The sequence below is a fragment of the Coturnix japonica genome, chromosome 1, assembly GCF_001577835.2.
Source record: "Coturnix japonica isolate 7356 chromosome 1, Coturnix japonica 2.1, whole genome shotgun sequence".
NCBI lineage: Eukaryota > Metazoa > Chordata > Aves > Galliformes > Phasianidae > Coturnix > Coturnix japonica.
The window spans coordinates 107427308-107454760 of NC_029516.1; the positions used below are offsets into that span (position 1 = coordinate 107427308).

Genomic DNA, 27453 nt, shown 5'->3' on the forward strand with positions numbered 1-27453 from the left:
AGGCAGAAGATTGGTATAGAAAGGAGAGGGAGACTCAGACAAAACACAGGATTCATTGTAATTGTTGCAATGCATAATTCCAGTAACTAATGTCAACCAAAACACCATGCTACTTCAAGCTTTTCCTCACTGTTAGATGTAACAGCACTGTCAACAGCACCTTAAGAACCTTTCCTAGATTACACCAAGGTCAGACACATGATCTTAAAGAACACAGGAAAGGAAAAGAAATCATAACCATTTTATGTAATAGGAATTTTATTTTATACATAAATAATAACAAGACTGAGGATTTTTGCGACTTGCCACTTGCAATGCTGATCCTGCAATGGGACAAGCGTGGCAGACTTAACTCCCACTGGAGAGCAGAGGACAAGGTCTCAAGATTGACCCAAAATATGCAGCAGTGTCCTTTCCCAAACGCCATTCCAGAAGCCCGAGCAGCACATTGGCAGTCTTTCCTGAGGCAGAAGGCAGATTAGTCATACTCAAAATGAAAATGGATTCCGATGGTTATCCTCTTTTTCCTAGGAAATCGTTGCTTCTATCTATATTTTTATTCGCCTAAGTTAAAAAGTAAGAATTAAAAAAAAAGGGGGGGATTATATTGAGATGGGGGTGAAGAAGAGAGAAAAAACAGAATTACAATATCGGCCTTTTATACTTTTTTCTTTGATGCTGAAAGTTGATTAAAATCTATTTGATGAACACTCACTGTTAATATCTTGTGTAGGGATTTAAGTATTCATATCTCTGACATGACAGCACTAATCATAGAATGGCTTAGGTTGGAAGGGACCCCAAGGATCAAGTTCCTTGGTTCCTATAGCTGCGCTATATGCTGTATGGAAATACAGAAGAGAAAGTACATTTCATAGCAACAAAGCATCAATTGTCATCTTTTGTAATAAATGAGTGTTCTCAAATGGAACTCTATTTCATTCCCATCAGGTGTACTTTCTCTAATCTGATTTACTCTGGTATAAGTCTAGGGTAATGTAATTGGAACAAATACAGCCTGAACAGGTTAGAAATGACAGGTGCCATGGAAAACCACAAACTTTTGTCACCTCCATGACATTCACCAGCACAGCAACTGGATAAAATTAAAGCTTGTCTCTCTCACAATGGGATGGACACAGTCTGGGCTGTAGTTCACATATAATTGCTAACTACAGACATGCACTAAAGGAAGTGCAATGCTGCTGGGTTTTTTGGAACAGAGAAACATGTTACTCCTTCCAAGCCAAAGCAATTTTGTCCCTGGCTGATCAGTCAAAACTCAAAGACCCGTACTGTGACAAATCCTTATAAGGAAAATGAGACTGCGTTTGCTTTATAACCAGATTCAACTAGGAGTATTGCCAACAGTTTAAAATACAGCGATACTCTCAGGACTGATCTCATTCAGAATAAACAAACACATCTTTTCAAAGATCACAGCAGTGTTCTCCAACGTTTGGGATCACACAAATCCAACAAAACAGCTGGACTTGAGTACGGAGTTAAATAACCAGATTTGATTTCAAGCAGAAGTAGCAAATTGCCACCCCCACACAACAGCTGAAAACCGAGACTGAATTGAACTTCCACCATTTGGCTGCTCCAGGTCAAAACTCTAGTAGTTGCATTTATGTATCTCCTCCAGAAACAGCATGTGGTAAAGCGAGCAGATTTCAAAACCAGCAGCACCCAGATACTTTAAACAATCTTAACACTAGCAAGACAACAGAACATCTGAGGCAGCAGCTGTTAAAAAAGCATGCCTCAAAACTCACTTTACTTATACAGTATGAGTACTTAGGATTGAAATCCTGAGGACAAAGGTTTGGATAATTTTAGTATAAATCTTCCTGACAGCTTTTCCTCCTTTTTTATTTATTTATTTTTTATTTCTTCTTCTTAAACAAAACTTGTCATAAGCACAAAGTACCACTGTCTCAAAAAGCGAGTAATGACCTGGCAGGAATTATGTTTATATGCTAAAGAAAATAAAATCTATTTGTGGGTTTCTGTTTGTATTGAAGCTTGGGACAGTGTCCCATAAATACACCAAAATTAAGCTTTCCTGGCTTTTATCACTTACTAATGCTGTCCTAATTAAAAAGCAGCACAATTTCAGAGGAGCTTTCCTTCCTCTTTGCTTTCCTCAAAAAAATACAAAAATAAAATTTAAAAAAAAGACATCCTTAATATCTTCTGTGTAAAAAGATAATCTGATATTTTGTCCTAAATGATGTCCAATTATATAATCATTAGCGATAATAGGCCTTACAGACCCAGCTATTTCTGTTCTATGAACCAGAACTACCTTTAGAAGTTAAGAGTTATGTTTCTGTCTTTTGTTTTGTATTCTTTCTTTCTAGAAATTTAACAACCACCGGACTTCCTACAGTTTAGAAAGCAGCCTAAAACAGAACTGGAATCTCAACTCTAGTTTCTGGCTCAGAGCACTGGGGAACAATGACTCCATTTCCTCCACTATGGTTCCCAACTGAAGAAGCAAGACTCATTAGTGAGGTGCCCCAACATGAAAGGTCAGGCACACCATGGGTTGTTACAGGCTGTATGATGAGGCTGTACCTTAAAACTGCCAAAACTTTAGATAAAACATAAGAGCTGAGAATAGGATCCTCTCCTCTTCATACCTGCACAGGCAAACAGTTTTTTGGTACTAGAGGCAGAAATGGAATGGGGAGAAGAAAACAAACTATCAAACAGAACTGAAATTATTACCTTTCTTCCCCTTTACATCAATATGAAGAAGATAACTACCTAATAGTCAGATCTGCACGCGTTTGTGTTACTTTGCTGCTGCAGTCATATACAATTACTGATTTTTATCCTCTACCTGTTTGATGTCAAGTGATCTGGTGTTCTACTTCAGGGCTCGCTCTTCATCTGAAGCAGCATGGACTTCCAGGGGCTTGTCACCCTCCACTTCACCCTTAAGGAGAGAAAAACAGGCACAACACTTCAACTGAGGCAAGCCACTAGTAGCATTTTTGCTACAACAGGAGCCCTTCTCAAAAGCTGGAACAAAAACTTCTTGCAAAAAAAATCAAGTCATTGATGGGGCTGGTTCACTGTGATACCCTCCCCAAACTGTTTCTAGATTTTAGTCTTCCTGTAGTTAGCTCAGCAATTAATGGATGTGAAAGAACAAGTAGCTCAAGAGAAGATGCTTTAATTGACTCATTTTTGCCTGCACTAATAACAGAGGATGAATTCCCACAGAGTAGTTGCTATTTTGCATTCTTTGAATTCTGTGTGGACTTATACAATAGGCCTCTTTTAGTACATATCCTTTGAAAGAGTGTTCTCACACTTTCTCTGAAATAAATGATGGAAATCAAAGAATGAAGAGAGGCTTGTTACAGCATCTGGTCTATCTATTTGCCAAGTATGCTATAACAAACAGTCACTTGATTACAGTTTTAAATAGATGTCAACAAAAAAGAAAAAAACTTAAAGGGGTACACACATGGACAGAGGAACGAAGAACACAGCATTGTAGAACAGGCAGAGAGACCTAGGCCTCTTCAGATGCGAGAAGACCAGACAAAGGGGAAGTCCAATTTCTATACACAGTCATTTAATGGCCTTTTACATAATTGGAAGAGCCAGGCTCTTCTCTGAGGTTCACACCAAAAGGACAAGGAACAAAGGACATGGGAGCAGCACAGCAAATTTCTAGTAGTAGATATGAGGAAAGAGGAATGTAAATCACACCACAGTTGCCCAGAGAAGTGACTGAATCTCCATCTTTGGAGATATTCACTACTTGACTGGACAAGGCCCACGCCGCCAAATCTGTCTTCAAAGCCGGTCCTCCTTTGAACATAGGGAAGGATGAAATGATGGGAGGCCACACCCAACATCAGTTATTTTTACATTTTCAACACTAAAATTAAATTTTGCTTTGTTTGTATTCAGAAGAGATTTTTATCAGTATGCCTTCAATAAACGTGATGGAAAATAAAACAAAATAAGCAGGAAAAGACTAGAAAACATGACGGTTTTACAGGATCATTCACATTTATGCTCCAGCACCAGTTAAGCACTATGGTAGGGGCTCAGAATCCATGAAAAACTTCATATGCTGTGCTGGAGATAAGGACCGAATGCACTAAGATTTGATTATGAATATAACTCTTACAGTTCCTACTCAAAATACAACTAGCAAGACTTTTAAAAGATAAATCTTTGAAAAGAAAAAAAACACCGTTTTGATCGCTATCCTGGATATTTCATAGTAAATGAAGTCACATCCACAGAACACACCCATGTCAAAGCAATGACATAGTTCATAATTCTCATGTACAGGAACTTGTACATTCCGACATTTCACAGCACACAATGAACAAAGTGATTCACGATGCCTCATCTCAGGGATTACTCAATTCTGAGCAAATGAACTAAAAATAAGCTGTTCACAGAGGGTTGTGCTCTTCTACTTGCTTGCTTTGACTTGTAAAAATGAAAATGATACCCAGGTAGGGTGCTTTTTCTTTTTTGTGTTTGTTTGAGGGTTTTTTTCGGTTCTGGAAGGAGAAAAAGAATAAAAAAGCCAATACAACAAACAATAACAAGTGTAGGGAAACGGGGATTTTGCTCAGTTCCTTTGTGCTGATGAGATCAGTAGGTCTCATCACAGGGCTTGTCTTCATCAGAACCATCAGGAGTTGTTTAATTCAAGTCAAACCACTGCCAAAGCGTCACTCCTCATATACAAACACGTTTGCTCAATTAGCAATTAATAAATTCTTTTAACTCCAACCGTAGCCTGTGCTTACTGCATCAGTAGTGAGCCTGATAAAGCATTAAAGCAGGTAGCCAGAAAAAGAAGTCCTCCGAGCTGGCACAGGATATAAACACGCTTAATTTTACCAAGTGCCAAGGTCCTCAAGTCACACCCAAAACAAATTAGAAGCAAACAAACACGTTTAGGTCAATGACCCAAAAGACAGCCTCCTCCGTGGCACAATGCCTTCTTGTAATTAGAAGCAGGCACATAGTCAAAAAATCTTCCTATTTTCTGGCTCAACACAAGCACTTCATAACACATCTGGGTGAACAGAGTTCATGCATCAGATTTCTATCCCACAGCAGGAGAGGAAATATTTTGTATTGTTATGCAACTGACATTTTCAACTGTGTGATGATTGTAACAAATCTTCCTAACGCACTCCTGTATTCAATACACCAGGATTCCACAAGATTTAAAGAAATATATATATATATATTTCTTAATATATATATATTTATATATTATAATTATTTATTTATTTATTTATTTATATTTATGTACTGATATATTATATTGATGTATTATATCGTTATATGTAATTGAAAATAATAAAAGTAAGGGGGAGGGAGCAGTGGGGCTCCCAAAAGATAGAGTATGGCCCCAGAAAAGAAAAGGAATTACACAAGAAAAACAAAGCTTTTTAGGCTCACAGATACATAATTTGCACTTTCTTCTGTCTCTTTTGTTTGCCAGGTATTTATTGCTTAGCATAAAGATATCATCCTCTCCCAGTCAGTCAATAACAACACATTTTCAGCTGCTTACTTCTAGTTGAGCTTGAAATTTGCCCTCTCAGAAATATGGAGCACTTTAAAAAATGTTACTGTATTTTAAGTCACCCTAAAAAGCACAGCCTATAGTAGGGTAGATTCTTCGTTTTTCACCTCTCAAACACCCACATTCATCACAACCCAAACTGAGGATCCAGCCCAAAAGGAAACTGCAGCCTTTTCAAGTTCTACTCTGTTTTTGTCTTACTACCAAACAACAAAAAGTGAATGTATAACAGCAGGCAGTACTTTCTGTCAGAGGCGGATGTTTATCATTTAGTTCAGGTAGCTGTCAATCTCAAGAAACCACCAAATTGTTAATGTTTTTTTAACAGGAAATGCCCCTACCTATTTATCTGTCAGCTGCTCATGCTCTGTTCTAAAATATACTTAAACCACAAGTGACTCAAAACTCTCAAAGCACAATTTAGGTTTGCTATGATGACCATTTATCGTGTTCATGGTAAAGTTACCCAGCCAAGACACCGACACCACAACTTCCACTTTCATTGCTCCCTTGGTACAAGAGCAGGAAATGAGCACCCCAAAGCTGAACAGTCTTTAGGCTTGAAAGCACTCTGTGACCAGCTGATGCTTAACAAGATACTCAAACAGCTGTGCTTAACTAAGCATGTGTAGTTCTGTACATGCATACATATGTACTTAGACATATGCAGAAAGCATTGGTAAATTACAGATAGTTTCTATCACTAGACCAGGAATGAAACTCAAACAATGAGCTGTATGAGTTTCTCTGAATTTCTGAAGCCGTTTTAAAAAATAAACAAATGACAGCATGGGGAAAAACTAAAAGAATCAGTCTTGTGTAAGATGTTATTACTGATTGGAACAAGGTAAGAAAAAGCACACACTATTTTTCTGTGCTTCAGTATGTTTCAGCTCATGGCTGGAATAAAACCTGTGTCCAAGTGACTTGGTGCAAGAACACAGGGCTCCATGACTGCAACCACTGAAGCATGAGAGCTAACAACCCTACAGAACAGTACAGAGGATAAAAATAGCAAAACCAGAGACAAAAGAGGAAGGACAAAAAAGGTTGTGTTTTATGACAGCTATCATCAGATGAGCTGAGTGACAAACAAGAAACTTACAGCTCAGATATATTAAACTGGGGGTCTGAAACACAGACGTTTAAGTAGCTTTCAGTAAAGAAGTTATCATCTTTCGCATATAGAGCTACAGCCCTTAAAGCTGTTGCACAAAAATCCTCCAGCCATTATAGTTGTTTTAGCCCTCTGATCTAAGAGCAGGTATTATAGTTACCAAACTCATGGAGAATTAAACAGAGATCCTGTAGGGAGGAGAAAAAGAAGCTGCAATTCACAGTTCAGCAAACACTGAATGGGAAAGCAAGAAGAAAAGCGTAGAGGAAGGAGATCTTGCATGGATTTAATTGGGCAAAGAGACTAATTACTTAACAAAGAGTAACCAGAGCCAATGCAGAGCATGAGCCTTCATAATTGCAAAATTACAGTAATGAAAGTTTGGTATGGCCTAAGGCTACTCAAAAGAGCTCCAAACAGTATTCATCACTCCTAAAAACTCTATAAAATCATAGATATGATTCTCTATAAACTACAAACCAAGATAAACAAGGTTTGAACTTCACTGTCACCTTTCCTGAACACTGACTACTTGGTAAGATAAACGTTAACAGTAATTTCACTGATTTTTGTGAGATCCCTTCATGTGAGACAGTAATCAAGTAAGCAAAAAATATTCAGAAGATAGAATGCTTCAAATACACCTGGCCCACCAAGTAGCTGGTTACATTTCTTGCTCTGTGTTCTTTGTCTGGGGGAAGACATAGGAAAGTTGTCCCCTTGATATCAAGGTAACATAGGCAGAAGATGAATAACTACTCCTCATGTCCTTTTTGAAGAAAGCGTTTCATCCTTCTTTAAATAAAAAACATGGGCATAGATTGTCGCTTATGGTACCTGTATAGTTTCAGTTGAACACTTCTCATCTGATAACCACTTCCTTCAATGAGCCAGTGTCAGGATACCAGAATGCTGCACTGCAAATTACATATTCAGAACTACAGACTGACTTGCTCCTGTCAGCATTTCAAACACTGCAGCAAAAAGTCCTGGAATTCATCTTTCTTGGCAGAACGTAGGTGATATGGCCTCGATTTGGCATAGCTTACTGCCTCATAAAACCTTTAGGAAATCAACATACCACATGTATTTTAATGACCTACTGCTGCACAAACATGAAGTTATGCACAGCTGTGGTGCCTATGACCATCAAACAAATCATGGGCTGTGTAACAAATTAACACAAGCCAAGAAGAGCCACCCATATACAGTTCAACTATTTGCAAGGATCCTTCATGTAGCAACAAAGAAACGCTAGAGCAAATGTCACAAAAACAAACAAGTAACATCATTTGCTCTGGCATGGCCTCAGGAAATAAGTTACAACCACCAGGATAAGAATTCAAGCACAACTTTGCTTGAACTTAAGAAGTCCAGCTGCCTGCTACATCGAGAGGGAAAGAATATAGAAAAACAATCTGATAATTTTGACATCTTAGGACACAATAAAATAAAAAGCTCAGATAACTGTTACTGATTCAGTCCATCTGCCTTCCTGAAATATTTTTACGTTGCCTATTTGTTTGAGACATTTTTTGATAGACAAGGTTTTAGGAGAGGTACAATATGATTAACTAACCTCTGGTTATTCAAAGAGTAATACAGGTGCATTAATTGAAGAGCCTAGGAGTCAAAACAAGGTGACTATTCACAAGAAAAGTCAGCTGACAACAGCTCTCAAAAAACTCAGCAACTGCTAACACAGGTGAGCATTCCTCCAACCCATTCTGTTTGGAACCAGCGCTATACCTAGACCCACGCAGGAAACTCATTCCAATATCCAATACCCTCTCGCAAGTGCAGTTGTCTCTCTGCAAACTGTTTCTCTTGATGTCCATCCCACTTACTTCTTAGAACTCTGGGTTGCAAATATCTTGCTGTGGTCAGACAGTACTTCTGGTTTCTGTTCCCAGAACACCACCGTTAAAGCAACACATGAAAATCTTACAGGCTGCCCCTCATGCATATTTTACTAACCTGCACAATCATTCAGTGTCTTACACTGCAATTCACTGAGCCATCCACATGTATGTGGATAAACTTTCTTTATCTATATCAGAGGTACAACTACAAGGACAGCCTGCCCCTGAGGGCTGATGGAAACGTGCAGTAGATAAAAAACAAACATCATTACGATAATTAACTCCAGAAGCTTTAGGCAGCCTATAAATTATGATCTAGACATTACATAATGTAATGATTCAACAAAACGAGTTCCCCTTTCTTCACAAGTCAATTCTAATTGTCAGCTAATATCACCAATCACACTGCACTAATTTTGAATCTTTGCTTCCTACAAAATGCATTTGAAGTAAAACAGCACCTTCCTTCGTATTCTGTGGGTTTTCTTTTTTGTGCAATATTTATGAATAGCTGCCTGAGCATAGTGATGCACGGCATGCTGCTCTATCAGACATTACTATCCAGTCCCAACATACAGACCTAATACAAATAAACAATGATAGACATATCATTAAACTTCCAACCACTTTCTGAAATTGAAATAAGCCCAGTACTTTTTCCATAGCTTAGAAATATAATATGAAATCTTTGTCTTTAGAAATGTAAGCTGAGTCAGAGTAAGTAAGATCATTTCTTTGTCTAAAAACACGCTGGTAGATTTTCTCCTAATCCAGAAATCAAGTTTCTCAGCCTTCTTACCTTATCACCTTTTTTCCCATATCTCCTCTTTTTAGGATTATCCTTCCAAAGAGATTCTACAGCAATATATCCCTGGAGACTCCAGTCATACAGCTGGGCACCAGCAACCTTTGAAACAAAAGATATTTGAAAGCATGAGTCTAACAATCTCAGAAACATTAATGTGTTTCTCATTCACGTGGAAAAAATCCCAGGAGAACCCAAGAACTTGAACATCTTCCTGCTCAAACTCAGAGAATAAAGCCCTAATTAACATCTTTGAGAAAAATAATGCATGGGGAATTAGAAAAGCCAACTTGCTAGAAAAAGCTGTTAGAAGACTATGTGAAATACAACTGTATGAAAAGCAGTGGAATGATGCTGCACAGAAGCAATTCTAGGTTTTATAATCTGAGTAATCTATGCTCAATATATTTAATATACACAAATTATTTCTTAAACTGTCCATGCTCACTTTAAAGACAAAACATTCTTTCTCACTTTGATATTAATTTGCAATTTTACATTTTCACTGTCTTGATAAACTAGTAGGAATGCTCCCTTGTCTCTTTTTATTTGCAATTTAGAAGAAAAACCTGATTTGCTGATAGATGGCTGTAACAAATAATTAGCGATTAAGCCTCAAAACAGAAGATAGATAAGGAAAGGCAGCGTTTGCTATATTACACCTACAGGGAATTCTGTAACAGGACAAATCCCTACGTCTAATATGAGAATTCCCACCCCTTATGTGATATGGAACTATAATAACGATAGCATTGATAGATCCATAGCATCCTAACATCTAAGAGTTTTAGGTTTTCACAGCTCCAGGCACACATCAGTAGTAATTTTCAGATTAGTACCTTTTTCTTATAAAAACAGAAGCAAAAATAGACAATTTGTCCAACTAGATGGATTAAACTAAAAATTGTATGAAATGGAGAAATGAGAAGGTATCATTTGCTCTTCAATAGCAAAACTGGAAAACCACCACTATGAGATCAGAGCAAGTGTGATTTGTCTGAAGTTTCTTCCAGCCTCTACCGATGCACTGCTCAGAGTTTCCCTGAGCCAGAGGCAATTCCTGTAAGTAACAATGCCCAGTGAACACCTCCTTATGAACTCATCCCATCTCCTCTGGAGTCACATGCGTCTTTTTAGCATCCAGAACATCACATGCTGAGTTCTACTGCTAGGCACATATCACACAAAGAACGACCTCCTTCTGATTGAACAAGATTAGCTACATCAATTGTGCTCCATCACCATGACAGATATGGGCAGAGATCATGCTGCCACCTTTGTATTACAGCTTACATAAAATTTCAAACTGTACTCCAACCTCATATTGTGATTTTTTTAGTGCTGCATTATATTTTAGGAAGTGCAAATAAAAACCTGTCCATCTGCAACGTGCATACAAGGATAAATACTTCATAGTAAGGTACAGAAGCCCACATAGGTTATTCCACCACAGTCAGCGTTCCAACATTGCACACACCTCTCAAGAGGCAGAACCCACACGGAGTTCACATGTGCTGAGAAACACAGTTCTAGTGAGACTGTAAGCTGCAAGTTACAAGGTCAACAGGATTACTGCCAAGAAATTCTTGCTAATCATCTGATACACCCCCTTGTTAGCAGAACGCTAGAGGTTGTGTTGTATCTTGTACTTTACACCTCTCTCTTTCTCATGGAGTAGTTTCAGAGGAAAGAGGCAGGTACTGCAGTCAGCACCATGGCTCTAGGGAGTGGCAGTTACAATCCAGGAAAGTAAAAGGAACAGTAAGTACAGAAGTTCATTCAGCTGGTACTAAGTGTTCATTTGAGCACTGACACAGAGTTTCCTTCAGAAAAGGACATGTTCTTTTTTTCTGACAGTCATCTGCCATTCTTAATTTCTGAAAGGTAATTTCCAGTTTGTTTGCATTAAATTATTACACGCTAAAATACCTCTGTTTGGTGCAACACTGGAAGAAAGTTTGCATGCTAAAATGTAAACAAACAAGTTCAAAAGTCAGACTGACTGGTTTTCTGAAGTAGTTTGAAAGTGACCTTGGGCTACAAGTAGCCATATTTGCCCTGCTGTAGCACCATCAGCATAACCTAAGGCCAAATACACATGTGAACACACTTCCATCTTTTAACTCCACACGAGACTGTAAGTATATAATACTGAATATTCTGTATGCTGTATGTCAAGATTATCAAGTAGAATTATTCTTTACCAAAACTGCACGCTGAGAATCTAAACTGAGGATCTGCTGCCTTTTCTGCTGTACACCGCTAATGAAGTAGTCACAGTACAATTTTACATGCCTCTTCTATTCTGCAGTGAACATGGATCAATTGAACCCAACTCCTCTTTTTCAATCTATAGTCTCTGTAATTGTGTCATGCTCTCAGTTGCGTCAGCGTAGCTGATTATGCCTTACAGAATCAAACGGACATGGGAAGAGATATACATTCAGAAGAAAAACAATTTTGTTTGTTTACAAGTAAGTAAACTTCCGTATTAGGAAGTTTTCATTTCAAGAAGCAAGCAAGCATAAAACACATGCTGCTACATGGAACGTGAGAACTTCTAATACCAGGGAAAAAATAATAATTCTAATGACGAAGAGACTGATGTAAGTAATTTAATAATGGAAAGTTTTCCAGTTGGAATATAAACCACAGTTAATACAAAACATATTGAAATGCATTATGGTTAGCTGAAAAGCAATGCAGCTCTTACACACTAGTTAAAGTTCCACTACAACAAAAGAATCATTAATATTAAATTTGGTTCCCTTACCACATATACAACCTGACTGGTTGTTCTAAGTTACACAAATGAAAACAATGCTGACAGTGAAGTAATAAGTCCCTTACAAAATTGTGATTTGTTCCAGAATATTTCCTATAGTCTTCTACTAACCTGGCACATCAGCTTCATGCTGCAGGCATCTCTTTCAGTCTTAGAGAATATTTCTTTTTCACAGGCCTACGAAACTTTTCCAAATAATTACTATGTGAGTGTTTCCAATTTCAGATTGAAACATACAAAAGATAAGATAACAAGATGTGATCTGCTTAAAACTTTTCTCCTTTAAGAAAAGCACGTGTGAGGTTAGAGAAACCACAATAGTATCTAGGATATCACACTCTCCACAGAAGTTTTCAAACCCTTACATCTAGTTCCCTGACCAAGTCAACAGAGCTAAAACCACTCCAATCAAGTTCCAGGCTTAGAGTCCCTCACTGGATCTTTTTGTTATTCAAGTTGAACTAAGAACCATGAACTGATCAAAGCTCAACCATAAACTTCAAAGTTATGATAAAATAAACAAGGTATTGTGAAGCTGTTAGTAGCAAATCCACAGTTAATCACAGAATCATAGAATGGCCTGGGTTGAAAAGGACCACAATGATTACCTAGTTTCAACCCTCCTGCTACATGCAGGGTCACCAACCACCAGACCAGGCTGCCCAGAGCCACATCCAGCCTGGCCTTGAATGCCTTCATTAATGGGGTAACCTCCCTGGGTAACCTGTTCCAGTGTGCCACCACCCTCTGTGTGAAAAACTTCCTCCTAAACCCTAACCTAAACCTCCCCTGACTCAGTTTAAAACCATTCCCCCTTGTCCTATCACTATCTACCCTTGTGAACAGCTGTCCCCCCTCCTGTTTAAACACTCCCTTCAAGTACTGTAAGACTGCAGTGAAGTCTCTCCAGAGCCTTCTCGTTTCTATGCTAACAAGCCCAGTTCTCTCAACCTTTCCTCATAGGAGAGGTGCTCCAGCCCTCTGACCATCTTAGTGGCCCTCCTCTGGACATGTTCCAAGATCTCCACATCCTTCCTGTACCGGGGGCCCCAGGCCTGGATGCAGTACTGCAGATGGGGTCTCACAAGAGCTGAGTAGAGGGGGACAATCACCTCCCTCTCCCTGCTGGCCACCCCTCTTTTAATGCAGCCCAGAACACAGTTGGCCTTCCGGGCTGCAAGTGCACACTGCTGGCTCATATCCAGCTTCTTGTCCACCAGGACCCCCAGGTCCTTCTCAAGGAGATCTTCTCCCAGTTTGTATAAATACCTGGGGTTACCCCGATCCAAGTGCAGCACCCTGCACTTGGCCTTGTTGAACCTCATTAGGTTAACATGGGCCCACTTCTCCAGCTTGTCCAGTTAAGACTGAACAGAGCTTTTTTTAAATACAGTAACATCAGTTTGATCACCACTTTATCTTTTCCCACTTCACTGTTGAGAAGACAAACAGAATTTAAAGTTTCACAACAGAAATAACTAAGCTTCTTAAATTTTAGTCTTTTTCCTGCCACTTGCAGAATTTTCACACTCCGTGGATAAGTAAACAGACTTATCTGTATTTAGAGCATCTGAATCCTGGAAGCATTAAAAACAAACTCCTTCCAACACAAGCATATCGCTATGCTGTATTTGAATTCTCCTTAAGTCAGTGACGTTTCAGTTTTCAAGCTCTATGTTCTTGAGAACATCATCCTTTAATCCTGATATATCAGCATTATACACAAGCCAATTTATCAAAGCCTAAAGTAAAAAAAAATATTTCAGACAGACTAAGTAGGGGCACTTTGTGAAGATGAAAAAAAAAAAAAAAAGAATTTGATATAGAACTGAGGAATCTACCAGTAAAGTGTGTGTAGACAACAAGGTGTATAAGATGAACAGGGACTGCCAGCAAATGTCACTTCAGTTTTCTTCCCTCCTCCCCACCCCAGGAAACGCACCGTAAATCTAAGTTAGAATGACGTGCAAGTGCCTGAAACAACAAATGCATCAACAGAGAAGGCATTCAATAAGCAGCAGAACCCTTACCTCGTTTCAGAACGTGCACAGTATCTTTCTTCAAACTCTATTCAGCAAAACCTAATTAATGATCTTTATCTCAGAAATGTTACTCATGTGATTTCTGTTCAGAATCTCCTTTTGTGTTTTGTTTTTTTCTTTTAAACCCTGTTTTCATTTGTTCTCAAGACATTTTAGGCTTCCTTGTAACTGAACCTGCAAACTGTACGTACTGAGCTTATTTATATTAATTTATAATAACTTGAGGTTTGGGATTCAGAAAGGAGGTTATGGACCTCAAACTGAAGACAACATCAGATTTTCAAAAACAAAACAAAGTCACTGAAAGGAACAGAATTATTGAGAGGCTTCAGTTGGCAGGGATCTTAAAGCCCATCCAGTTCCAACCCCTGCCAAGGGCAGGGCTGTCACCCACTTGATCAGGCTGCCCAGGGCCCCAGCCAGCCTGGTCCTGAACTCCTCCAGGAATGGGGCGCCCACAACATGCCTGCCCTTCAACCTATACCACATTTTATTTGATAAAACTATTATTTTGTTAAGTGACGAGCATGCTGACCAGATTTCTAAGATTAATTTGAACATAGGAAGCAATAATTCCAAGTAAAAGACACTTCTCTAAAGAAAGGTGTAGTCACTGACCTTTGCAATAGCAACTGCTTGTTCAGGATAATACATGGAAGCACCAATACTCATGAAACCTGCAGGATACACCAGCTTCTTTATTTTTGATCCTGTTTTGCAATGAAAAATAGACTGTTAGAATATATGTTAACAGACAATGAATGGCCCTACTCAACTTCTACTTATAAATAACATCATTCTGTTATGTAGAGTTTAGCATATCTTCTGTTTAGTCTGATTTAAAAAACAAAAAAGTATTACTGGAACACTAACATAGTGAATATGACCTTACAGCTACAATTACTGAACAATACGTAATTTATTTGCGAACTAACTAATGAAGCACAAACCACAGTTAAGGGATAATTAAGAGAATTATACCAACTGATATTCTTTTCTAAAGGAAGAAAAACTCAGGAAAGAAAGTTTAGGTCACCATTCTTACAATATATTTCACAGAACAAGAACAGCTTACTATGAAGTTTGTAAGTTACCCTTGATTCACAAGTACTTATATGTCCATAGCTGTTCTTAAGACTAAGTGTTCTTGTTTCACTACAGCAGTTCACAAAAAAAATAGATGTATTTTTTAAAAGAAAACACTAACAATTAAGCCGTACGCCAATCACAAGGTAAATTCTGAACATTTTAATCAGTTCAAACTCTACTCAGTTATGCACAAGTCTGAATAGTGTAACTGCCTAAAAAGTTCATCCTTTCTCACAGCTGGCCAAAGGCTGTGTATGTTGGCTGGCCAGTGAGACAACTGCGTGCCGGTGAGTCAGTCACAGGGCACGATGCAGTTTAACAAGGAACGTAGACGGGAGCAGCTACAGGAACAAAGCAAGTAGTAAAACAGAAAAAAAAAGGGAAATGGGATCACAGAAGAGACATACTGGAGTCAGAATTCAGTAATCCTGTTCCTCATAGAATGTTTATTTCTACATGCAAAGTCATATGTGCTTCTAGTAACAGTTGGCATTTTTAGTTATAACTGCCAAGGAATCATAGAATGGCTTGGGTTGGAAGGGACCTCAAGGATCAGCAAGCTCCAACTATATAAAAATTAAATCAAGTACTTGTACTACATGGGATTTTTAGTTTTATTAAACTTAGGACCTTCACTTTCGGATTCAGTCTCAATACTGCTTCCTCCCTCCTCCTCCCCCTCCCCCCATGATCTTTGTGTTTCTCATAATTTTGCTACAGTCAACTAGAAACTGATATAATACATAATTGTGTAGCTCAAGGAGCAGGAGTTTAGAGAGAAAATGTCAAACTGGTTAAGACAGAGACCTTGATTGTCGTGAAAGTGCACACACCAGAAAAGAAAGCATTATTAAATATTTTGAGGAGTACGCACATGAATGTATATATTCATAGGATTACTTCAATTTCTGAATAGCCAAGCATACGCTTTGTTTCTTCAACACACATGGAGTCCGCTAATGTGTACTGTTACCCAAAGTGAGTTCTCCCTAGGGTTTAAGCTTTGCAACTTCCCAGGTCCAGTACCAAAAAGTATTTATCTGGTATCACTTCATTTCACCACATTAAGAATATTCCACCACAAATACAAAATATTTTCATAACTCACTTTTCTTAACATTTGTAACATTAACATTTCTTTCTGTTTAAGTATGAACATATTAGTTTCTTCATGAGTGCAATGAAACTAACTCTGTAGTTCTCTACAGTAACATATGTATGTGATCAAAAACTGAAAAAGACTTTTTGGCTAGGAAAAGAAATAAATACTTCTCCTACTTTTGTTATATTAAGCTAGAATTGAAGTGGATCAAAGGCTGGAGTCCAGTAACAGATACAATGTTCATAAGCATTAATTAATGGTTATACACACCTTTTACAAGAAGGTTCTGTATAATTTGAGGAATACTGTAGAAACATGCTTGCACAATTAAGTCAGATCTCATGTGTCACAGTTAAAAATTAGTAACAAGAAAAAAATCTCACAAATAAATGCTTTATCCCAAATTTTACCATAAGCAGTTCAAAAGGTTCCCACTGACCTCTGGCAAGAAACAATCCAAGAATTCCAGCAAAACCTATCACACCGAGCCTTGGATAAAATCCAGCAGGGGGGTTTTGCAGAAATTCACAGCCCTCTGAAAAGAAGTCAGAGCACAGTGCATTAATGTAATGTGAAAGTGTTTTTGTGATAAGGAATCATCAATATATGCTGGCAATTGTTACAAAACTGAGTAATCAAAACACATTTAATTATCATGCACATTTGAGATCTGCTGGCATAAAATTCAAAGCCTTTGAGATCTTCTCTAGTGACACATGAATGAAACTGAATATTGCATTGTATTTACCAATTTTCATAGAAGATTTTGCCTTTGCTACCAGGCCATCTGCTTTGCTTTGCTCTTTTGCACGTTGATTATAACCTTTTCAAATTAATGTTCAACATCCTTTACAAAATAGATTATTGCATTTACATGATGACAAGTATTAGTGTCGGTGAAACACTGTACAAAAAACAAATCACAGATCAAAGGAAGAACACAGCAAAAACAAAGCTCATTCCAAGATGGGAGTCTGATGGAAGATGAAAAACCTGTCATTAAAGAGATCAAGAGACCGAGACTGTTGAATTCAGGAAGGAAAAAGAGGTGCAGTATCTGAAAGGAGCCCTAGATAGCATCCACGCTCAGTCTCAATGAGACTAGATATGGAAGGATGCTTCCAGAACAGAAATGAATAATAAGTTACTTTGAATCAACTCAAAATTCTTAGGACATTCAAGGAAACAAACCAGCATGAGGCAAATTTCATTTACTGGGCTGAGTCAAGCAAATATTGATATATTATGCTTGGTTTCAGCTAGGAATACTTAGTCTTCCTTATGTGTCTGTCTTAATTACATTGGTTATGATAGATGCAGGTCTCAGACTCCAGCTGTTTAGAAAAGGAAATTTAAACTGATTTACTGTGCACAGAAAAGTAGCCTCAACTGGATAAAGAAAACCATACGCAGTGATTCTTAATGAGATTGCCTTCTGATAAAAGATACAGTACAGTCCTACATTTTAAATTGCTAGTTAAGAAAACTAAACTGATTTACCTCTACCATGCTCAACAGCTTTTTCTAATTTGGGCATAGCTTTGGCATAAAGATCCTAAAAAAAAAGGAAAAGAAAACAATGGTAAATAGATACCAATTAAGTGAAACTAACTATAGATTTTCACTGAAAAAAAAAAACCAAAAAATAGAACAAAAAACTGCTGGGTACCTAATAAAGTCTCCTGGTTAAACTACCTATTAATGTCTTTGTAGTTTTGGACCCATAAAACCTACCTGCATGTCTTTTTATTCAGTAAAAAAGAAATAAAGGGGAAACAAAACAAACAAACAAAAAAAGCATTGCTTTATACTAATACACAAGGTCAGCAAAGAAACCAAGGAAAAACAGAACAATTTCAGTTTCAATTTTACCCATCTTAAGAAAGCTACTTATTTTTATTCCCACTTCTTCATTCCCTTATTACAGGCTAACACACACATTTTTTCCTCCAAGTGGTCTTTGGATGGAGATTAAACATAATAGCTCAAAACACAGGAGTCTACTTCAATATTTCACTGATTTCCTGATCACGTATCCAAATTATTTTCAGAGATCATTTCAGGTTTCTCAGCATGTTTAGTCACTGCAAAAGTACTTGATTAAATGCAAAAGAGGCCAGTACAGCACTGCAACAAACTCTTTCCTAGTGTTTTACAGGGGGAGATGGAGCTCATTTTGCAGGGTGATACATTACTCTTTTCAAAAAATTATATCTAACAAAAATGGATTTCTGATGTGACTTGGAAAAAAAGAGATGCTGGTCCACTGTCCTATGTAGACTGAAGGGACTCTATCAAAGTAAGATTCTTGGACTGAAAATATACAAGACATAACAGACATAAATATATATGCAGACTTCACATCATCTTCTATCAAATTAAAAAAAAACTGGGTAAGAATAGCCTTGCTAATTGTTATTAAGCAAATAATAATTAACAAGTTAGACAGCATAAGACCATTCATTAATTAGGGAACAAGTCCATTAGCACATATGCCCAAAGCTGAAGAAGAGAATGGTCTTGCAATACCACTTGAGCTCTATCTGTGGAAAAGCATTTGTTTGAGATACTGCACGTGGATGTCATCTTTAGAAGAACTTCCATTTCCTCAAAGCCAACAGTGACCTAACAAAAACTTGTGGCAAAAAAGAAAAGTCTTAGCATGGGACACACAACAAATTTATATGGGTGTTATTAACAGCCAGTGAAGGAAACAACAAACAAACACCATTCTAAGGATCACATAGGCTAAGTAACTCTGATCTATCACAGCTCACACAAAACCAGTTCATTTCTGTACCTGTGTTTTGAATTGAGTTTCCCATAGGCTTAAGCAATGAACTTTAGAGAAGTAAAATTATGAACATAATCAATTTCCTAGGTACCGTGGGTTGTGTTTCTAAAGACAACTGGGAGACAAGTAGAAGATTATTTTCTTCAGTATATCTGGGGTAAAAATCCAAATGATCCCTGACTACAGTTAAGCAAGCAAGGTGATCCCAGGCCCATACAGGCTACACGCTCTCTTCATAGAATGAGTCAGTAAACCACTGCCAGGAAATGGTTTGTTATATGTAAACAGAACAGCATGTTTTATGTACATGACCACCATCTAGACAAAAAAAATAAAAAGGCAAATGAAAGGACACCAGGCAGTGAGACATGAAGCAGTGTTGAGAGCTTACGAGCAATCAGTCCTATCAACCAACTCAATTCATCTCCAATTTCATCTCAGAATTACCACAGGTAACCCAAGAGGGAATTATAGGCCAGAACTCTTTAACTATTACAGAAAATCAACCATCATCTTCAGAACTGAAGTTAGTACTTCTGTTGATGATGGCACTTTAGAAACACATCGCTAATCTGAGAAACCGAATATTGTAAAATGTTATGGTACCACTAATGGTCAGCACCACAGCACACAAATTCTAGGCAGGAAGGACACCCTGATCTGAACATTTTGGGTCTTTATGCAAAACAAGAAAAACAGTTTGCAGCTTAACACGAGGATTCACAGCTGTCAGTTTGCAAAGCAGAGAAACATGTACAGCTGCAAAGAGGCAACCAGGTGACAAGGATACCCTTGCTTCCCAAGTAAGCTTCAACACACAAAGTAAGGTCAGGAGAGAGCAAGAAAGCCAACAATGTAGTTCAGTACTCTAATACCAATAACTTAACCCCTGATTACAAAGATCTTTGCTACCATCTATGCCCCAATGACTACTTTTGTACTGTGTGACTATTTATTATGAACATGATACCTAACCAAAATATAAAAGCAAGTTTCAGGGTAAGGCCCAGAGGCCAAATTTGCTTCTGAGTAGCAGTTAGGGGATTTTTGCTCTTCTGGAGAGCCAAGTTCCTGCTCTCAACATTCCAGTTCAGTAAATACTATTTTTAATTATTATTATTTTTTATTTTACAAAGTTTTAATGTGTCATTGCTGCAATGAGGACAATTCAGTACAATTTGCTGCCTGCAAAACACACTGTTTGAGCATGCAAAATGCCACTGTCTTGAGTCACAGAACAGTACCAAATCCAGATATACCACCCCTTGTGATATCATAAACTTTTGAACTTCTATATAAGAAAACAGGCAGCAAATTAATCGTACTAGAAAAAAAGTTCAGGTTTTATTAGCAAGTCTAAAGGCCTGCTATAAAGGAACAAACATGACTTTACATTATTAACCTACTTGAACAGATTTTTGGTCAAAAAGATTATTTTCCAGTATCTAGTTTTATTTTGAGGTGAGGACACCTCAAAAGCCTTTGTAATGCTCTCTGCACAGAAAGTTTCCTTTACAGGCAGCGCTACCCTAAAAGCAATAAAAGATAATTAAGTTTTCCTGTTGTGAATAAGTAAATAAAACTTAAAAGATTTGTTTGTGGAGACATCAGCACTTTCAACAACAAATGATTCTAAGTTTATGAAGTTGATCATCAACCTCTCAAGTAACTTTGTTCCCTGATAACTACTCCATGAAAGTTAACTGTAAGAACATTACAGACAGTAATTCTGAGCTTCAGTTAGTTAACTTTTTTGGAACAGAAAGTGTGTAAAAGTAGGTGTTTAATTAACAGAAAGAAAAAAGTAGCTTATGTAATAAGGGGTAAACACAAGCCAGCTTGTGGAAAATACTAGGAGGTGCAGCATTGTGAAAAAATACTCACATAGCTGTTATTTTCTTCCTAAAAATGCTTTGTTGCTATCTATTAATTCTGTGCTGAAAACCAGGACCCGACCTTCATCCTTACCAGCAAAGCAATACCAGATGCAACACAAAACCATTATACCTGACACCAGGCTGTGTATGGCTCCATAGCATGCCGTAACTGTGCAACCCCCTCCTCCAATTGGGTTTGTGGATTCTCCACATATTTAGTCTCACGAGCTGGAGAGGAGTAGAGTGACAGCTGTGAATATTAGCAAACAAGAAGTTAAAAATAAAGGTGTAACTGTAAATAAGTTCTCAGGGTACATACAGCCTAACCAGAGAACATCTAACATGGTGCCTACTATATGAAAAATGAGCAATAAAAATTCAGGTACAGCTTTGAGACAACCATTATGAACAAAGTTTAATTATACACTGTGATGAAGATGACTTGTAATTGCTATGCAATTAATCCATAGCTGCTACATGATCCCAGTCACACGTTATAGATTAATATTAAACCAGTTAATAAGAATACAAAACGTAATAGTGAAAAATGCTTCTGGTCTTAATCAGCACTTCAGGTTCCCAGTTAAGCCACTCTGAAATCACAGTTGACCATTTTCTATATTTGCATAAGCCATCATTAAAGAATTTAAGTTGTTTCTAACACAGGTAACATCCAATACAAATTTGGCTGTTACTGAGCAGGAAAACGGTGCTACATCCCAATGTTGCCGTCATTAATCACATCAGCAACTGTCAGAATTAATAGCACCATGTGCCTGAGCAAACAGAAACTGTAACAGCCACCTGAAGAGCGGTGAGCATCCTCACGTGATAGATCATGATAAATACAGAAACAGTGTTCAGAGTTTTGCATCATAATGTATTTATTACAATCACCTTAACACATTCCAGACTGCAGCACTCCATTAAAAGGCCGAAGTCCATACTGCCCAACAGTAAAGTTCAGATCAAACTAAAAACTGCTCCTAGTGGTTTATACACTGCATTGATGCTTACAGTGAAAGATTTTATACCACATTTGTAAGATATGGATTTCACATAATATTTTAAAAGACAAACAACTTAAGTTTCACTTCTCAGGAAATGCAGTCATCTCTTGCTATCATGCTCAGAACCACTATAACTCTGACCCCAACAGATACCCTAATGGACGTGCCTGACACCAGAACAGAAGCCTCAGGGAGAATGAAATTCCCATACATTTTATGAAGCTGGACAGCTGATTAGTTCTAAATGAACATAGGCTGTGAATGCTCAGAACAGCAGCCAAAAACCCAGTGCTGCACGTTCTGCTCTGCTGCTGGTAGGCAAGCCAATGACTCAGCACACACTTAACGTCAGCCTGCTGCCTCATCACCAAGTCATGCCAGCAGAGGCACAGGGCACACAGGGGCCCAGGCAATGGTCACCAACACGAGGTCAGGAGGCTGCTTCAACCACTGCTGCTCTCAAACTACCCATGGGAGCTGCTGATCCAGACACACACAGACAGTGCAGGTACATACAGACATAGGTTATGTTTTGTTTTACTGCTCACATAACACTTGAGCTCGGGCTGATGTACTTAACATTTTAAGGGAAGCGTAAAGCCATATATGGTTATCAACTACAAAAACACATCATTTCACTGTTGGAGACTGTTTCAAGCCTATACAGCAATGCCAGTGAGTAATTACACTACAGTTTAATAGGGTGTTCTAGACCTCTCCTTACGAAACAACCAAAACATCTGTAACACCTTAGAGAAGGAATAAAGCAACAGGTAGTTATTATCATTACTACTCATATTAGTTGTTTGTTGAATGCTGCGAGGCAGGGAAAACTGGTATAATTCTTGGCAGAGGCAGCCCAGCCTGTAGGCTACACTGTTCAGGACTAAACTTTACTAAGAAAAAAATCCGCTTGGAAAAAAAGAGAATAAATTGCTGTGTTTTTTATAATAAAACCCTTTGATTTTGCTGTTTTATTGGAAAACACAAATGGAGTTTTTCTGCAATTTTCCAGCACTGTTCACTCATAATTAAAAATGTGGTCTGACTCGGGTGGGAAAAAAAAAAGTCCCATGGATTTAAAACATGAAACATTAAGTCTACAAACAGGAGTAGGTAATTTCTGAAAGGAGAAGAGAAGGCTTCAACACAAAAAAGTCTTGCACACAGACATGTCTACGCTGTAAAGCAGAGAGCATTAGATACAGCCCTAGGTAAAAGAAGCACAGTCACACCAATGTCTCTAATGCTAAAAACTAAGAAGCAAGTTTACAGGTAGGAATACAAAGTATAAAGAGAAGTACCTAAATGGGTTTTACACATCAAAGTATAACATCTGTCAGAATAGCGCAGGTATTTCTGTATAGATAGAATGCTGGCTGCTCTAACCATACTTACTTCATCAACTTTCAACAACTCTTTTTTGGATGTTTCCTTCTCTGAAGAGGAAGCGTAAACCTGGATAGAAAGCAAGCTCAGGCTTACTGGGGTGGCCCCCAGCCGAATTACCTAGAAACATGAGGGGAAGACAAACATACCCATAAGTTCAAACAGAACGCAAACATGTCTGAATACACCCCACCCATATAGACCATATATATGGCCCAGTAGATGATGAACAATAAATTAACACGGAAATCAGGAGAGAAGGGGAAGTCAGCAGTGCAACATCTAATGCTGTCAGGCACCCATATGATAACGTCTCGAATATTAGGATGATATTTAGAAAAGCCTAACACTAAAGGAGAGAGTAGCTGTAAAAGCTTTCATCTCACGAGAGATCTTCTGTTTTCTCCCACATCTGTCAACCTTGCTAGTATCAATTCTAACAATATGATATTCATGTTTTAAACAACTTTATGAGTATCCATAGCACCCTTACTGTTTTTCTCTTTCCTTTTCTCTTCTTTCTCTTCTTTTCTTTTCTCTTCTTTTCTCTTCTCTTCTCTTCTTTTCTTTTTTTTCTTTTCTTTCTTTCTTTTCTTTTCTTTCTTCTTTCTTTTCTTTTCTTTTCTTTTCTTTTCTTTTCTTTTTTCTTTTCTTTTCTTTTCTTTTCTTTTCTTTTCTTTCCCCCCTGCACTCAGTACCAAAGAATTCAACATTTTATTTCTAGTTACTGAAAGCATCAGATCGATTTCTAACAATCTCAGGAACGACACAGAATCACAGAAGGAATCTCAAAGCCCACCCAGCCCCAACCCCTGCCATGGGCAGGGCTGTCCCCCACCAGCTCAGCTGCCCAGGGCCCCATCCAACCTGGCCTTGAGCAGCTCCAGGGATGAGGCACCACAGCTTCTCTGGTGAGGCACTGGCACAGGTCGCCCACAGAAGTGGTGGATGCCCCATCCCTGGAGACACTCAGGGTTAGGCTGGATGGAGCTCCAAGCACTCTGATCCAGCTTTTGATGTCCCTGTTCACTGCAGGTGAGTGCAGCCTGCCTTTGTAGGAGTAACCTCTCAGTGTCACATACTCTCACTTCTACTCTGATAAGCCCGTGCTTCAGTTGTGCAGCAGTCACAGCTCAGCCTAGCCCTGCCCGCAGCATCCATTCCCAGCAGTCTTGTTTTGGTGGCAGACACCTCTATCATGATGCAACCAACCCGACCCGTTTGGCCATTGGCCAGTCGTGCACAAGTGCAGAGCTTGGTGTGGGGTCAGCAAGTTGAACCTACTCATGAACATATTTGTGCTGACAAGCACCAGAGGGCTGTGCGGCCAGAGGGGGATGAAGGAGAAGGCAGCACAGGAACCAGGTCATAGGATCGCTTTCAGAATAAAACATGAGGGATCTGATGGATCAAAAGGTACGGAAAAACTTACTTAAAGGTGAAGTTTTTCTGTATTTGTATTTACGGACACGTTATTACAGCACTATAATGGAACACCACAAAGACTGGGGCAGCTCTGTTCAGAGCCAAGGAAAGACGGGATCAATCTGCAGTGGTGATGCTGAGAGACTTTTCACATACTCCCATTAGCCAAGATGCACAAACACCACTAACCATTCAGAACTGCAGAACATAGTTCCTCATTCTTGCCTTTTTTTTTTCACTGCAAAGCTGTTCTCTCACTGAAAAGGCAAAGGTTTTAAATGCATTTTCATTCAGAGAAATACGCTTTCAGTAAAACATTACAGAAAACTTCTGCTGCTCATATTAATCATAACACAGAAGCGCAGGAAGTCTGACCACTTCACATTTACATGTTAACCATCACAAGTCTGAGATCAAGTTCTTCTTAATGTACCATCCAAGCTACACAGCAATGACCCTCCACACTGAGTACATTCCCAGAACAGATGCTACCAATAATCAAATACCACATACACATACAAGCACAATAAATCTTGTATTCACTAGTGTGAGAGATGAGCAGTTCTGCCTCCTGCTTCCAAAGCCTACATTTGGACCTCATGTCTTAGTTCCATATTAACCTTGTATTGTCAAACCAACTCATTTAGTATCACTTAGTGTCACATTTCAGTAGAGCTGTGCCTTCAGTTTGCCTATCTTACAGCTGTTCAGTTGATACAAAAAAGAAGTACAATAGGCTCTGTCTGGGCAGTGCTCTGTATTTACTTTAATGAAATATATATGTATATATTGTTTGTTGTTTCTAATTAAAAGAATAAAGTTTACCTGAAGACACCAAAACATTCCTAAGTCAATTTTGAGTGGAAAAGATAACCACATTTCAAAGAAATACAGGATACCTCGAGGTGGAAGGGACCAACAGTGATCATGAAATCACAGAATGGCTTGGGTTGGAAGGGACTGCAAGGATCATCAAGCCCCAACCTCCCTGCTACAGGCGGGGTGACCAACCTCCACATTTAATACTAGACCAGGCTGCCCAGGGTCCCATCCAACCTGGCCTTGAACCCTCCCAGGGATGAGGCATCCACAATCTCTCTAGGCAGCCTCCTAGCTCCATACTGCCCTCCTCCGAGTTCTTAACCACAGAATGCCAACAGGAGGAATAAATCACATATTAGTTCTCAAAACAAGTGATGGAAGAGAAGTCGTGCCATATTTTTTCTCACATCTGTGGTTTCGTGTTTCACTTGTTATCATTATTATCAGCTTGTCAAAGCCCGGGAAAGAAAACAACAGAAAGGCTCCCTCACCGTACCTTCTGGGAAGGCTGATGTTTGCCGTAGCGTATGAAGGTGCTAAATACAATCAGGAATGTCAGAATCATTAAGAAAAGACAAAGCAGCTAATCCAACCTGCCCGCACTGTGCCCACTAACTACATCCCTTACTGACACAACTACACGGCTCTTCACCACCACCACAGAATCACAGAATGACCCGGGTTGGAAGGGACCTCAAGGATCATGTTGTTCCAACCCCCTTGCCTGGCAGGGCCACCAATCATCACACTTTACTAGATGATGGTTTGCCCAGGGCCCCGTCCACCTGGCCTTGAACACTCCAAGGACGGGGCATCCACAAACCTCCTGGGCAGCCTGTTCCAGGGCCTAACACTCTCCTAGTGAAGAACTTCCCCCTAACATCCAACCTAAATCTTCCCTTTTCACTTAAAACCATTTCGCCTGTGTCCTGCTATTGTCAGCCCTTTCCAAGAGTTTACTCCACTCCTGGGAGTAGAGTTCCCTTCAGATATGTGAAAGGCTGCAATGAGGTGACTCCGCAACCTTCTCTTCTCCAGGCTGAACAAGCCCAACTCCCTCAGCCTGTCCTCATAGGGGAGGTGCTCCAGCCCCCTGATCATCTTCGTGGCCCTCCTCTGGACCCTTTCCAAAACCTCCATGTCTTTTTTGTACTGAGGGCTCCACACCTGGACACAGTACAACAGATGGGGCCTCACAAGAGCACCACCGCCACCACCAAAGACAGTGACTCCACAGCCGCCCCGGGCAGCCATAACACAGCCATAGCAGTGCCATGAGCTATAAATAACGTGCTGTCTCGTATCGCGGGTCTCCGAGCTCATTGGGCAGCGCCGAGCTCCGCGCCCGCCTCGGGATCCGGTACCGCTCTTAGGGCGTCCCCTGCCGGACACACCGCGCTGCGCCGCCCCCTGACGATCCCGGCGCCTCCCTCCCTCCCGCCCGCAGACACGCCGGCTCCTCGCTGCTGCGAGGCTCCATTGGGGCTGAGGAACCCGGAGGAGGGATAGAGGGAAACGCGGGGCCGGGCCGCGGAGAGAGGCTGAGGAGTGGGGGCGAGCAGCCCCGGGGCTCCACAGCGGAGCAGGCAGACACGCGGGCGGGCAGTGACAGGCAGTGACGGCCACTAAGGGCTCCTCACCTTGAGCATGGTGCCACCCGGCTGCGGATACCCCGGCCAACCGCGTCGCAGCTATGATGGAGAACCACGCGTCGTCGCGTTGTAATCACATCACCGAGCGGCCGCTG

At 39.5% G+C, this 27453-nt stretch overlaps 1 protein-coding gene across 2 annotated transcripts; it reads right to left on the reverse strand.

The window, feature by feature from the left end:
• Positions 1 to 227: 227 nt before the first annotated feature.
• Positions 228 to 27449, reverse strand: APOO (apolipoprotein O). Of its 2 annotated transcripts, none has more exons than XM_015885610.2 (9): positions 27347 to 27449; positions 23469 to 23579; positions 21191 to 21310; positions 17890 to 17944; positions 16829 to 16924; positions 14817 to 14908; positions 9366 to 9473; positions 2852 to 2947; positions 228 to 461 (listed from the first exon to the last, which is right to left on the reverse strand). In XM_015885610.2, exons 1-8 carry the CDS (start codon positions 27353 to 27355, stop codon positions 2879 to 2881), a joined length of 660 nt encoding a protein of 219 aa, XP_015741096.1. In that variant the 5' UTR covers positions 27356 to 27449; the 3' UTR covers positions 228 to 461; positions 2852 to 2878. The 2 variants fall into 2 exon arrangements, with proteins under 2 accessions (XP_015741096.1, XP_015741087.1); XM_015885601.2 differs by having other exon boundaries at positions 228 to 564.
• Positions 27450 to 27453: the final 4 nt, after the last annotated feature.